A 13,609-nucleotide genomic window follows, 5' to 3' on the forward strand; every position below is an offset into this window, starting at 1 on the left:
TGGGGGCGCCGTAAGCAGGGGTTAAAGGCTAACTGATATTTTTTTGGTGGGGGGGGGGGTATTGAATGTAGTAAGGCAGGTTTGGAATCTCTGCCAGGTTTTTGTTACTCTCTGTATTTGGAAGATCTTCCGTCATGACCACTATCAGTAAGACAGGAACAGAGGGGAATTACCCCAAGGAAAAAGCAGAGGATGGAAAAAAAATGGCAGAGGTTCTAAACATTCCACATTTTTTATTCTATTGCTGGTTGTGTCCCAATTGGAGAGATCTCCTGTCATGGTGACCACCGTTACTGGGACAAGAAATAAAGGATGTACACCAGTGAGCATACAGATGGCAATAAACAAGTGACTTTAACTCTTCCTTATTCTATCCAGAGCAAAAGAAGAGTGTTGGTTGTTTTTGTGCTATTTGTTGTTGTAGTATTGTTTTAATGTGCTCATGTCGCTGGTTAGCATGTATGGAGCATCGTGCCACTAATACTGTTAGTAGAATAAATTACACTGTGACTTTGTAATGGTTGGTAAGATGATAGCTTAGAAGACAGCTGTCAGTAACAACAGTCATGGCACTTCCTAGAATATATCAAAATATAATATAAAGAAGTGTAATGTGCAGTGATGTGTATCAAGCCAATACTAATTACTAATACATTTCTAATTCCACAGGCCCAGCAGCTGGAATGGGTGAAAACACACTATCCTGGGTTATATTCACAGATTAAGGAGTATGTCAAGCGTGGTCAGTTCATTCCTGTTGGTGGCACATGGGTGGAAATGGTAAAATCACATATTTTCTCATTGCTTTATTCATAGTCTAGTCTAGTATAGAATAAGTATACTAGACTAGACTATGAATAATATACTAGAATATAATCCTAAAAGCCTGACGCAAACATTTATAAGCGGACCTGTAAACAGAATAAGAGCTTTTCTAAGATCATATATTTTTTTTGTGTAAAAGTACCACCTAGAACTTCTCTGTCGCTAAATGTCACAATATCATTGAATTTATTAGGTTACTATCAGTACTTTTACAGCCTCTAAATTGTAACCTGTGTACTCCAAGTGCTAGCATGTCCTATTTCTCTATAAATAGAGATATGTTGTTAAAGGTGGGAAACACGCTTATAATGGTACTCTCATATGTACTGGTATGTCTGATCACTGCTTACATTTTATATACAATGAGGAACTCGACTTTACTCTGTTTTTGGAGGATGCCATAATTTGTTTTTCTTTGTCCCATAGGATGGAAACCTTCCCAGCGGTGAGTCAATGGTGCGCCAGTTCCTGCAGGGTCAGCACTTCTTCCAGGAGGAGTTTGGCAAGATGTGCTCTGAGGTTAGATGCGTGTAATGGAAACGTGGTCTTGATATGTGGAATGTTGGCATGGCTGTGCCTGAAGGTTTCTAAATATTAGTGTTTACACATTATAGTTTGAACAGTATTGGCAATTTTCTAGGAAGGGACATTCTGTAGATATTTATGTTAGTTTTATGCTATTAATTGGAGGTAGATTAAATTTAAATATGAAATAAATTAAAGACCAATCGCAACCAAAACTGGTTTAATCACCAAGTAGCTTCATACATTTCTTGGGGATTCCAGTGGCAATGTTTCCCTGCAGTAGACTGACTCCTTCCATTGGGTCATAACAAAGGTGTCATCCTTTATCAGCTGGATCTTCCAATTACATTGTAGCCTGATGCTGCTAGGAATCTGGTAGAAATAACTCACCAAAATATTCCCCGAAAGATTTGAAGAGCAATTTCAGTAATTAAATCCGTCAATGAACTGCTTATGGCCACCAGGAAAAATAGCAGCTGTGCTAAAATCAAAGACCTTTCAATGCACCTAAATTTGAGTGTCAGCCAGAGTCCAGGGAAATCCTCTCGTATTGGCTAGGTTGGTCTACTTCCTGAATATGTGCTGAACAATTTCCTTTTTCTCCAGTTGAATTTAGACCCCAGGACACATTTGATGCTAATAAGAGCCTAGAAAGCAAAAGGAGTTTCTAAATCATTAGATTAGCAGCAAAAGGCAGTGGGATGACTTTGGGCACTACAGCTGCGGTTGGGTGTACTGAACAAGTAGGCTTTTTTCACTGTATCCATTTCAAAGCATACATTTACATTTTGACTGGGTTATATATTTAAGTAACTGATGTCATTCAACTCACCAGCAATTTATGTGTTTGTTTAGGGTTGAGATTGCATTTCACTCCTTTGTCCTCCTTAGAGATGGGGTTAATTGACTGTAGCAAAGTGATCATGCAGTAACCTAAAACATCCTATTATGGATTTATTTTCTTAATTACCCAGAATGTTTAGAAGTATAAAATGATCATAGGCTCACTGCACTTTAGTATAACACTGCTGTGACATTTTCTATAGTTTTACCACTGTTATCAGATTTCTGTTTCTTTAGGCTTCTTGCTTCTTTTAGTTTTGGTTACCGGACACATTTGGATATTCTGCTCAGCTGCCTCAGTTGATGAACGGCTGTGGGATCCACCGTTTCCTGACTCAGAAGTTGAGCTGGAGTCTGGTCAATGCTTTTCCTGTGAGTCATGATGTGGTGCCATGTCATATTAAAAGAAAGTCATATATATCTACTTGTTAACAAAAATGTGACTTATTTATATTCACAAGCACAATAAAAAGAAAAAATGTGTTGCCCATAACAACTAATGACATTCACCTGTAATGTTGGATGATTGAGTTACAAAATTACAGAATCTGGTTTCAGTGCAGCAACACAGACTGTTTGTTTTTCTTTTTGGCACTTTCATACAGAAAACCATGTATGTGTTTTGGGCATGACCCAATATTGCATTACTCTACATTAAAGTTCATATGTGGGCTAACACTTTATTTGGACATTACCTAGGTACCAAAAAGATACGTTTAATAATATGTGCCCCACTGGTGGCTGCTGCTTCTTTCTTCAAACATTTTAGGTACCCGCAGCCTTTGCAAGTGATGTCACCCCTGAATTTCCGGCAATAAGAAGGACAGTCGGGGCTGGAAATCAGCAATCACAATGGGTCACACACTCTCAACCACTGCGTTCATAAAACATCTTGTATTCTTTTCAAAGAACACAAGGCGTTTAATGATTGGATTGTATGAGCATCACAAACTCTAGTGTAAATGACTAGCAATGGATGTTAAGTAAATAAAAATGATGTTATTGTGTTTTTGTGTTGTATTGGGTTTATGGGTTTTCATATTCAGCACTGTGCCTTTTTGCAGCACCATACCTTTCACTGGGCAGGAATTGATGGCTCCAAGGTTTTAGCTCACTTTCCTCCAGGGGAGTCCTATGGAATGAAGGGCACCGTGGAGGAGGTATGTTGCTTCATTTCCGTGTAATGCTTGTATTCCGTGTACATATCTTTATAGTTTGACAGCGGTGATGTAGCTAGGTTTGGAACATTGAAATGCCTAACTACTTTGACTCTCATACCTTCAAACCCCCATATGGACCAAAGCAGTTTTTACATTTACATTATGGGCCTGTTTGGTGGTAACGTTGTCATTAATTTGAACAATAGTAATGCATACATTGTTTTTAGGGACAAAATAAAGATTTTCTTTTGTGCAACAATTATATTAGTGGTAAAAAAAATATCAGAAAAATAATAGCTAAAGGGAGATGGCAGGGGTTATTTAGGGTTGATTTGGGTTAATAAAGGGTTAAATAGAAATACATTTTATTTTATTACTGGTAAGGTTTGTTTAATCAAATGTCACACTTTTTGATCTACATTTGAATGAAACAGTAACTGTTACACTGTAAAACTCAGTGACACTATCTACAGGTGTCATTTTACACTGGGGTGGCTGCATTTTGACAGCCACTTCTGCTATGTAATGCATGGCAATTCACAGCTGTTGTTTTGACAGCCAGTAATTGCTGGTAATAGTGGTAGGTGAGAGGAATAGGATCTAGGAGATATGTCCTAGAAGCTTTGATGCTTTTAGCACATATTTCCTATGTTTAAAATCTTGAAGTGGTTAAAGGAGAATTATGGTGTGTTAGTCTATGTCCTCCTGTGACCCGGAAGAGAACTATGGCAAAAAAAGGTTATACCATAGCTTTTAAGTACATATCAGGAAAAACTCGGGATGCACAGATACCAATTTTCCGGTATCGAGTACGAGTACCGATATTTATATTTTAGTACTCAACAATACCGGTACTTCTGCTAGCATTGAGCTGGCTTCCCGGGCAATCGAGAAGCCCGGCGGCATGTCATTACCCGCCTAGGCTTCCTGATTGGCCAGAAAGCTGGCTCCATGCTGATTGGCTGGGAAGCAGACTTCCAGGCCAAACAGCCTGGTCATTACCTGCTGCCGGCCTTCTGATTGGCCGGGAAGCCAGCTCCATGTTCCCTCGCAGCACTGCTGGTCATAGGAAATCTCCCTCTGACCGAAAGTTCAGGTATCGTGGAAGGTATCGGAGCATTTGGGCGAGTACGAGTATTGGTGCATCCCTAGCAAAAACATTAATTTTGATAAATATATTGTTTTTTTTATGTTGGGGTTTTAAAAACATATCTCACAATCTTAAACAGGCTCAAGTTCATTCAGGTACTGCAGTCCTCACAGAAATACTGTGGTCAGACCTCAATTCTGGGTTTCACTCGCCAGTGGAACGGAAAATTTGCAGATTTTCATGACATTCAAACCAGTGAGTTGCTGGAAAGAGAACCAGCTTCATCTTTGCACAAAAAACACAATAAGGAAATAGGGAATTATACAGTAATTGTTCTTGCAAATCACTGTTATCCCTATTTTCTTTAAACAACACTAAACAAATGGTTTGATTAGGGTTACTTGATTTAAATGCTTACACTATGTGAAATAAACAATTTTTCAGATGCTGAAAACCGTCAGAAACAACCGTGATAAAGGCCGTGTGAACACTGGCATTGTCCTCTTTGGGTTTGGTGATGGGGGTGGAGGTCCTACTGAAAAGATGTTGGGAAGATTTAAAAGGATGAAAGACACAGATGGCTTGCCCAGGTCAGAATAAGTTAAAATTAATCAAATTAAAAAGTCTTTTTTTTCATTAGACGTTTATTTGCTCAAATATGCATTATCTACCTATTCTGCAGCGCTTTCCGAGTAAATTGTTCACATTAGTTCCTGTCTCAGAGGGAAATTACACTCTCCCTGCTATGCCTATACAGCGCACACACACTGGGGGCAAATTTGGTTTGAAGTCAGTTTGATAAGCTGTTATTTTGGGTTTAGGAAAGAAACTAGAGCTCATAGAGAAAACTCATACAAGCATCTAAGGATGTGTATGCAGAATTAAAGCAATGAGTCCACCACTGCAAGGTAAAACTGTTAAATATTTAAGCAGCCACACACATTACAGTCAGACAACACATACCCTGTATATGTCATGAAACATATAATCTATTTCACATACACAAAATAGAAGTGAAATCCCTTAACCGAAACATGGAAAAAATTTCAACAACCTGCACCTATTTCCAAAATGAATTAATATACATGAATGCACACTAATATATTGGTTCTTCTTTAACTGTAGCGTACATACAGTATATTTATTATGGATGTTCAGATACCAGTGCTGATACTTGGCATTTTCACGAGAACTACCAGGGTTGCAGAGGTTGCAGCTGGGACCTGGCTCTGGCGCTCCACCACTGTCCTGAAATCATTACTCTGTAATGTTTTAGAAAAACTGTCACATGGCAATAAACAAAAATGTATCAGTACTTGTATCTGTGAGGACTTGGATAAGTATCAGTACTTGTACTTGGAAAAAATGCATCCCTAATATAGGTGCATCCCTAATATACATTTACAAAAAAAACCCCATACGTTAAAACAGGTATGTATAAATCCCAGGAGCTCCGTGTGCTCCTTACAAATGACAGCGGCCTCCTAACTTTTGAGTTTTTCTCTAGTCTACTCTTGGAGCTCAAAAAGTATCTGTACTTGTACCGAGTACGGTACTTGGTATCTGAACATCTCTAATATTTATGTATTATATTACTTTGTTAACTTTTGTATTGCAGAGTGCAGCTGTCTACCCCTGACCAGTTTTTCTCTGCTTTGGAGACAAACACTTCTCAGCTTTGCACCTGGGTAGGAGAACTTTTCCTGGAGCTGCACAATGGGACTTACACAACCCAGGCACAGGTATACCATTATTGTTGCATGTTATTATTTTACAAAAAAGAGCAAGGATATAAGCTGGTGTTTGTTTGTTATTTATAGATCAAGAAGGGGAACAGGCAATGTGAGCAGTTGCTACATAATGTGGAGTTCCTCAGCTCTGTTGCCCGGGCTAAAGATGAGAGTTTTGTCTATCCAACTTCTAAGCTTCAGCATCTTTGGAGGTATGGCAAACTGTTTTTGGGATGCATAGTTTTGTGCCATGCTTAAATAATACAAAATAGTCTTCTTTCCAAACACAGAAAAATGCCACTGTATTTAGTACAAGATTTACAAGATTATAAATAAATGCTAAATGAAAATGTGTGTTTAGAAAGATACTCAAAATGTGATCTCTTGAAAAAACTGCTGCTTGAGGTCTTGCTGCTCTGCAGAAGACTGCCAGAGGTATCCTCACTTAATAATTGGTACATTGGAGTTTTGTTTATTTTAAGTCCCACAATTTTGTGGCTTTTACAGAACAGGTCCAACTGACAGGCTTTTGCCAAACGTCATATCCTTAAAGTGATATTAAACTCAAAAGTATTTTAAGCTATTTCAAATGCTGATGAAATCACATAAAAAGATGCTGCTTCTTGATGTTTCAGAGTTTTAGTTTCCTGCAGAATCAGCTGGTCACCTGAGCACTGGCCCCAATTTCCTGCTTTAGAGTGACTCCTTTCTCAAGCAGAGTGCTATGCAGTCACCCTTGTGTGTGCTAGTAAGCTGTGTGTGTCTCCACATACACAGCAAATCAGGCTACTCCCCTCCCCCTCGCCCTCTATTCTCCAAGCTGGTAGATTAAATGTTGCTGGAGTCTGCTCTGTTTTTTGTGATCTTGTACTGGGAGGAAGTTCAGGGAAGCTGAGCTAAGAGACTTGGAAGCAGCTAATACTTATAAGTGTTTGGGCAAAAAGTTAAAGCAATGTATGTTTGTTTTGATCTGGAATAATTGAAAACATTTTTGCGCGTTGAATACTACTTTAAAGCAAAACCTTTATAAAACTGGTTGTAGGATTTTTCATTGCTGTGTTGCATAAAATCATGTACAGTCTTTGCTATAAGAGAAGTAAATAGGTCTGTGCCATTATCTTTGCTTTCTATACTTGCTTTCTACTAAGGTTACTGCTGTTGAATCAGTTCCATGATGTCCTACCAGGAAGCTGTATCCAGCAAGTAGTGGAAGATGCACTGCACTATTATGAAGGTAAGTTGATATGTTCTGTGTCGTTTTACAGACCTGCATAAAGTTGTACCGTCTTATCCATGACTAAAACTTTTATTTGCTAATTTCATATTATAAAGATACCAGCTTTCAATATACAGATTAGTAGGGAGGCACTGATACCTTTTTTCCGGTATCGAGTACCAATTTTGGTGCCGCGTGCCCCGATTATCAGAGAGTCGGGTGGCGGATCATGACCCGTCACCAGGCTTTCTGATTGCCTGGGAAGCCAGTGTTCTATCAAAAGAACACCAGCTTCACTTGCCTAGGCTGCTTGGCTTCCTGACCAATCAGTAAGCCCAGCGATTGGGTGATAGGTGCCATCCGGCTTCCTGACTGGTCCAGGCTTCCTATCCAATCAGGAAGCCGGGCAGCATGTCATGACCTGCTTCCCGGCTTCCTGATTGGCTAGGAAGCTGGCTTCGCCTTGAAACAAGTGAAAACGGCTTCCTGACTAATCAGGAAGCCGGGAGGTGAGTCATGATGTGCCGCCAGGCTTCCTGATTGGTTAGGAAGCCTGGCTGCCTACCAACAAGTGAAGCGGGCTTCCTAGCCAATCAGGAAGCTGTGCGGCACGTCATGACCCGCCTCCCAGCTGCCCGTTTGGCTAGGAAGCCAGCTTCAATTGTTTCTAGGCAGCCCGGCATCCTGATTGGCCAGGCTGCCTAGCAACAAGTGAAGACTGCTTCCTAGCCAAACAGGAAGTCGGGAGGCAGGTCATAACCCACCGCCTGGCTTCCTGATTGGAAAGGAAGACGGCTCCATGCTGCCTCGGCACTGCCGGTCACGGAGAACCCTTCTGACAGGAAGTTCCGGTATCGGAGCATTAGTACGAATACTTGCCCAAATACTCAGTATTCGCCCCGATACAGTTACTAGTGTCGGTATCTGTGCATCCCTACAGATTAGACTTCTTTATCGGGCATGAGGTTCTTTATCAGTGAAAACTGTCATATTTAAAATCATGAGTTGGTCAAAAAAGGGCATCACATACAATACTCCAAACCTTCTATATATTACAGCCCTAATGAGTTATTGGTTCTGTGAGCACACGGACAAGCACGGGAGATCATATGAAAATGTCCTCACGGAACAATAGGGCAGCAGGCTGGCTGTTTATATGCAGTGGCTGGTCTCCAAGAGGTGTAAAAAAAAGAAAAATATATTTATAAGTTTTATATTTGGTTTAAGAGTTTGGGTTCATGTATTCTTTAATAAAATAAAGAACTAAAATTTATTTTACGGAGATGTATATTATAAATGTTTGTCAACAGAAATCCGAACAGGAGGAGCCAAACTTCTTGATGAAGCTATACAATCTTTGTTTAGAACTTCGCCCCAATCCCAACTAACACCAAGTCCTGCTGTGACAGTAATAAATACTTTGCCCTGGGAGCGCACCGAAGTAATATCTATGCCAGGATCATTAGAAGAGCAGAAATTAGGTAAATTCCTTTCCATTATTAGACTAAGTCTGCTTCTGTATTAACATTTTACGGTGCATGAGCAAAATCAAGTTTGTGTCCACATTCTGAAATAATTAAAGAATGTTTAATATTGATGCATCTATAGGTTTATAAGCCTTTCAAATATATAAAATGCTATTTCTCTTCTCTGATTCTAAAATACTGATTCATTGTAAATTGTAATTTGCAATGTAGCCCTCATGTTGCAAACTGCTCTTTTCAATATGTACATTTCATAATATGGCTTTAGATTATTCAATGCTTCAGAGGGAACACTAGAAGCGGGACAAGGTGTTTCAAGTGAAAACAGACCAATTGGGCAATGCTCATTTCCTGTCTGCATAGATTAACATGTACCTGTGGTGTACCCATGCAGGCTAAAACAACATGGTCACTTAAACGTTGCCCTCCCCAGCAGCACATACTTGCTTCACTTTTGCTTCCCCACAATTACATTCAACTGCAAGTAGCAAAGGAAAGCCCTGTGCCAGCTACAAGTTACTGGAGTCATAGCTTACACCGGGCTATGGACTCTTCATGTAACAGTACTGTTTGGCCCAATACTGGCGCATGCTTCTTCATACCTGGATGTTCCAGGTATATCCTTTTGGCTCACAGCTTCAGTACTTTGAATCACCTACCTGGAACAAGAAAAATAATTTTGCTCTTTTGATTTTTATTTGCTGCATGCTTGTTCTGGGTCTGACTAGGAAGTCTTGAGGTCACCAACAGGCAACTAGCATTTTTGAAAGGTGGCCAGCAATAATGTTTCTCTATTGATCGGTGTGTGCATATTATACCTTCTGAACACAAGTGGTTTATATCAGAATGAATCATGTCTGTGTAAAGCAAAGACACTGTAAACACCAACTAATATAGATATAATCTAGCAATTATGCACTGTAAATAAGGGCTGCTATATAGATCTTCCGTTCAGCATGCAGCTGGGCGAATGTCGATTTGCACGACACTAGTGCCACAAGATGAAGCCGTAGTGCATAGGAAATTCCTGTGCTTAACACCAACTAGTAGCAGTAGTGCTCTGCAAACGGCATTTGTCCAGCGATATGCTAGATGGAAAATGTATATAGCATCCCTTAAGTCTTGTGAATCTTTTAACTGCCTCCTCTAGAGTCTTGTACGAATTAATCTGTTGGGGTTTGGCAAATACAATAATTGTAGTGAGCTTGTTGGACTAGATCTGCAAAATTATGACCTGTTTACCCTGTGCAGTCAAATAACTGTCCTGCACTATTCATATCATAAATCTTTTTTTTGTGGTTATATCTGTATACTGTGTACATTACTCGATGTAACGATTTCTTTTCTCAAGGTCTTGTGAAGGTGCCCAGTATGGGTTGTGTTGTGATACCTGAGAATAATAATCCTATTACTCCGGTGACAGTTGTCATGCAGGTATATACAGATCCAGAAGATAATAGTTCAAAACAAAGTATTTGTAAGTGAGAAGCTGCAAAATCATTTTCTGTTTTCATACTTGATTATAATACTGATGGGTTTCCCACACAGATGTCATGCTGATTTACAAAGACTTTGAGCTGAGCTCACTGTATTTTTAAGCTGAACTCCAGACAAACATCTAAATACCAAGATGAAATACATATACTGTATGGGAACTGTTTTGCATAACAAAGGATTTGTATTTCTGTCCTTCTAATCCTGAGATGTACACAGCTCAGTCACAGAGCGCAGCACTGTTTGGCATGGCATGAAACCTGATTTTGTTTGTGCTGCTTTTAGGTAACAGTAACAGGTCACATCTCTCCCCCAGCCTGTGACTGGACAATGAAAGGAGAAGCACCAGGCAATACGCTCATCTTTCTTCAATTCTGCCCTCTCACCTTATCCACATGCTCTTTGTAGTGCAGCACAACTGATTAGCTACCTGTGCTGCTTCTTCTTTTCCCGGTCTAAACTCTGCTATACAGAGACTGCAAAAGGCTAATACCAAATCATATTCATATACACTATATTGTATTTAAAAAAAATCCTTTTAATTAGGTATTTTTTAATTCAGAGCTGAGCTGCAATCATTTCTGTATTCTATCTGCCTTGCATTCAGACTTAACATTTAAACCATGCCTCTTGTCGGTGTGATATGAGAGAGGAATGTCGCATCACGGTGAAGTAAGGAAGATTGTATAATTTCCCATAGAAATCATTGTAGTTTAAGATAGGTCTGGTATGTTTACTTAATACTTGTTTGGTCATTTGCTTTCATCATGTATGAAAAATGCTGTAGACAAAGTATATTGCTGCCCGGAGCTACCAATTTCCTTCCAACTGTCACTTTTTACTGCCCAGGTTAGAAACAATAACACTTTTTGTTTATTTTTTTTATGTTTTTCATACATAAAGGCCACTTTCTGAGTAAACATATATTTATACGTGTGATATCTCTTTAGGATGATGGCTCTGTAATCATGAAGAATGAAATACTTGCTGCCAGCATTGACTCTATGGGACGTTTGACATCTCTGAAACTGTTATCCTGCAACAGGTACAAGACCTAAATAAGTCCCTCATTGAAATAGATCCCAGGCGCAGGTGACCTTGTTACTCCAGCTGTGGTTAAACTACAAATTCCATCATGCCTCTGGTAGTCATTCCTGTGGCTGTTAAGAGTCTTGCAGTGGCTCGTGGGATTTGTAGTTCAACAGCAACTGGAGTGTCGAGGTTGCCTCCCCTGACCCTTAATAGATCCTCAAGTTATATAGTTGTTGGTTTATTTAGTTTATTCAAATTCGACTGTGTTGGCCCAGTTTTATAACTGCAATTTATGAACAAAACTACAGTGCCAAGGTATTGTAACCTTTGTGCTGTAGTGAAGCGTGGTTAAAGAAATTGCTTTTCTCAGTAATAGCACCCAAAATTGTGTCCATGTACTATATACTCGATATGGACAATTGCAGTCTTCACACCTTCTAATAGCACCCAAACTTGTGTCCTTATACCATATACTTTACATGGACAATTGTGGTCTTCACACCTTCTAATAGCACCCAAACTTGTGTCCTTATACCATATACTTTACATGGACAATTGTGGTCTTCACACCTTCTAATAGCACCCAAAATTGTGTCCTTATACCATATACCTTACATGGACAATTGCAGCCTTCACACCTTCTAATAGCACCCAAACTTGTGTCCTTATACCATATACTTTACATGGACAATTGTGGTCTTCACACCTTCTAATAGCACCCAAAATTGTGTCCTTATACCATATACTTTACATGGGCAATTGTGGTCTTCACACCTTCTGTCCCTAGGGTAAAACCAGTTTGGTTTGCACATGAAAGCTTCCCTCAGGGATTCTTTAGTATATTCACATACAAAGTTATGGAAAGTGTATTCCTCTTGTCTTGTACAGAAACTAAGATTTTACACCTGCAAACTGCCTGCTTATGTCATCAATCTCCTCAAGGCTTCCGAAAGAGGAGAGATGGACTGCCCAGTGTTTTAAATATGATCGCTATTATAATGCAGAACAAAGTATTAAGAAGTTCCCTAATTATTTAAAAAAAATAACAGGAAACAAAATGTATATCTCCTTCATATACAATAGCTTGTACTTAAAGCAAACCTGTAGAGTTAAAAAAAATGTTATAAAGCCTTATTTACCCTGAACAGTAGACACCTCCAGGTGCATGCACACTGGTGCTGGTCCACTGTAGACCATCTGAGCATCACAAAACTCAGGCTGCTCTTTAATGCACAGCTTCTGAGGTTTCTTACTTCGCCCCTTAGTGTGAAGGATGGCATTACTACCTAATAGAGCAGCAACAATTAGACAATTGGAGCTGGTTGGTAGGTGCATTGCGAGCATGACCTGGGTCTGGTCTGGGTCTGTCTGGTGCTTTGGCATTTTTTGGTGGAAAGTGTGCAGAAAACTGGAGATGTTTGCTGTGTAGGCTACGTACGGTTTTATTATCTCCCCACAAGTATTGATTCTGTAAGCCTCCAATTTGGAAAGAGTGGTGAGAAACTAAACTTGCATACTAACTGTTTATTTTTTCAGAGAATCCATTCCACATAACTCTTACGGGAATCAGTTTGTGATTTTTGATGACATTCCTCTATACTGGGATGCTTGGGATGTGATGGACTATCACCTGGAAACCAGGTAAATGCAAGTAATGGATTCCAGTGTCAGACTTAAATGTCTACATTTGTTGTCCTTTCACATTTGATGTTTTGATGGCAGGAAACCGGTAACCAACCTCCTAAATAAACTCCAGATCAGCAGCAGTGGAGGATTAAGAGGAGTTGTGACATTCACTCTGCAAATCAGTGACACTAGCTCAATAGTACAAGAAATAATCCTGGAAGCTGAAGCCCCATACATTCGATTTAACACTAAGGTACATAAAAAAAATCAAGGTGGACACCTAAATACTGTGTAATAACACTGTTTATTTTATGGAGAATATCCAGGTGAACCATTGTTACTGTCAGTCTTTCCTTTTTAGAAAACAATTAAAATAAGAAGAATTGGCACAACATCCACAACAGATGGATATGAATTAGAATGTGTTTTTTTGAACATTCGTCAGGTTCATTTTTAATCTTCATGATGCAGACTGTTGTCAATGGTAACACAACACAAATAACACATACCAGAAAGAGGGAGAGCCCGAGCAGGGCCCTTCTCTCCAGGGGTATTCCATAGGACGGCTTCTGGGCTGTACACAC

General features: G+C 39.5%; 1 protein-coding gene across 1 annotated transcript in view; it reads left to right on the forward strand.

Annotated features, from left to right (window-relative positions):
- MAN2C1 (mannosidase alpha class 2C member 1) overlaps positions 1 to 13,609 on the forward strand; it is a 36,827-nt gene that overhangs the window by 14,339 nt on the left and 8,879 nt on the right. Inside the window, exons 8-20 of the mRNA XM_018563544.1 lie at positions 670 to 780; positions 1,252 to 1,344; positions 2,449 to 2,565; positions 3,258 to 3,353; positions 4,888 to 5,033; positions 6,062 to 6,185; positions 6,264 to 6,385; positions 7,322 to 7,407; positions 8,700 to 8,870; positions 10,225 to 10,307; positions 11,318 to 11,412; positions 12,936 to 13,040; positions 13,122 to 13,278. Of these exons, the coding sequence (XP_018419046.1) occupies positions 670 to 780; positions 1,252 to 1,344; positions 2,449 to 2,565; positions 3,258 to 3,353; positions 4,888 to 5,033; positions 6,062 to 6,185; positions 6,264 to 6,385; positions 7,322 to 7,407; positions 8,700 to 8,870; positions 10,225 to 10,307; positions 11,318 to 11,412; positions 12,936 to 13,040; positions 13,122 to 13,278 (1,506 nt within the window). The remainder of the gene's footprint in view (positions 1 to 669; positions 781 to 1,251; positions 1,345 to 2,448; positions 2,566 to 3,257; positions 3,354 to 4,887; positions 5,034 to 6,061; positions 6,186 to 6,263; positions 6,386 to 7,321; positions 7,408 to 8,699; positions 8,871 to 10,224; positions 10,308 to 11,317; positions 11,413 to 12,935; positions 13,041 to 13,121; positions 13,279 to 13,609) is intronic.

Source organism: Nanorana parkeri, unplaced genomic scaffold (assembly GCF_000935625.1).
Source record: "Nanorana parkeri isolate BGI_ZX_2015 unplaced genomic scaffold, ASM93562v1 scaffold672, whole genome shotgun sequence".
Lineage (NCBI taxonomy): Eukaryota > Metazoa > Chordata > Amphibia > Anura > Dicroglossidae > Nanorana > Nanorana parkeri.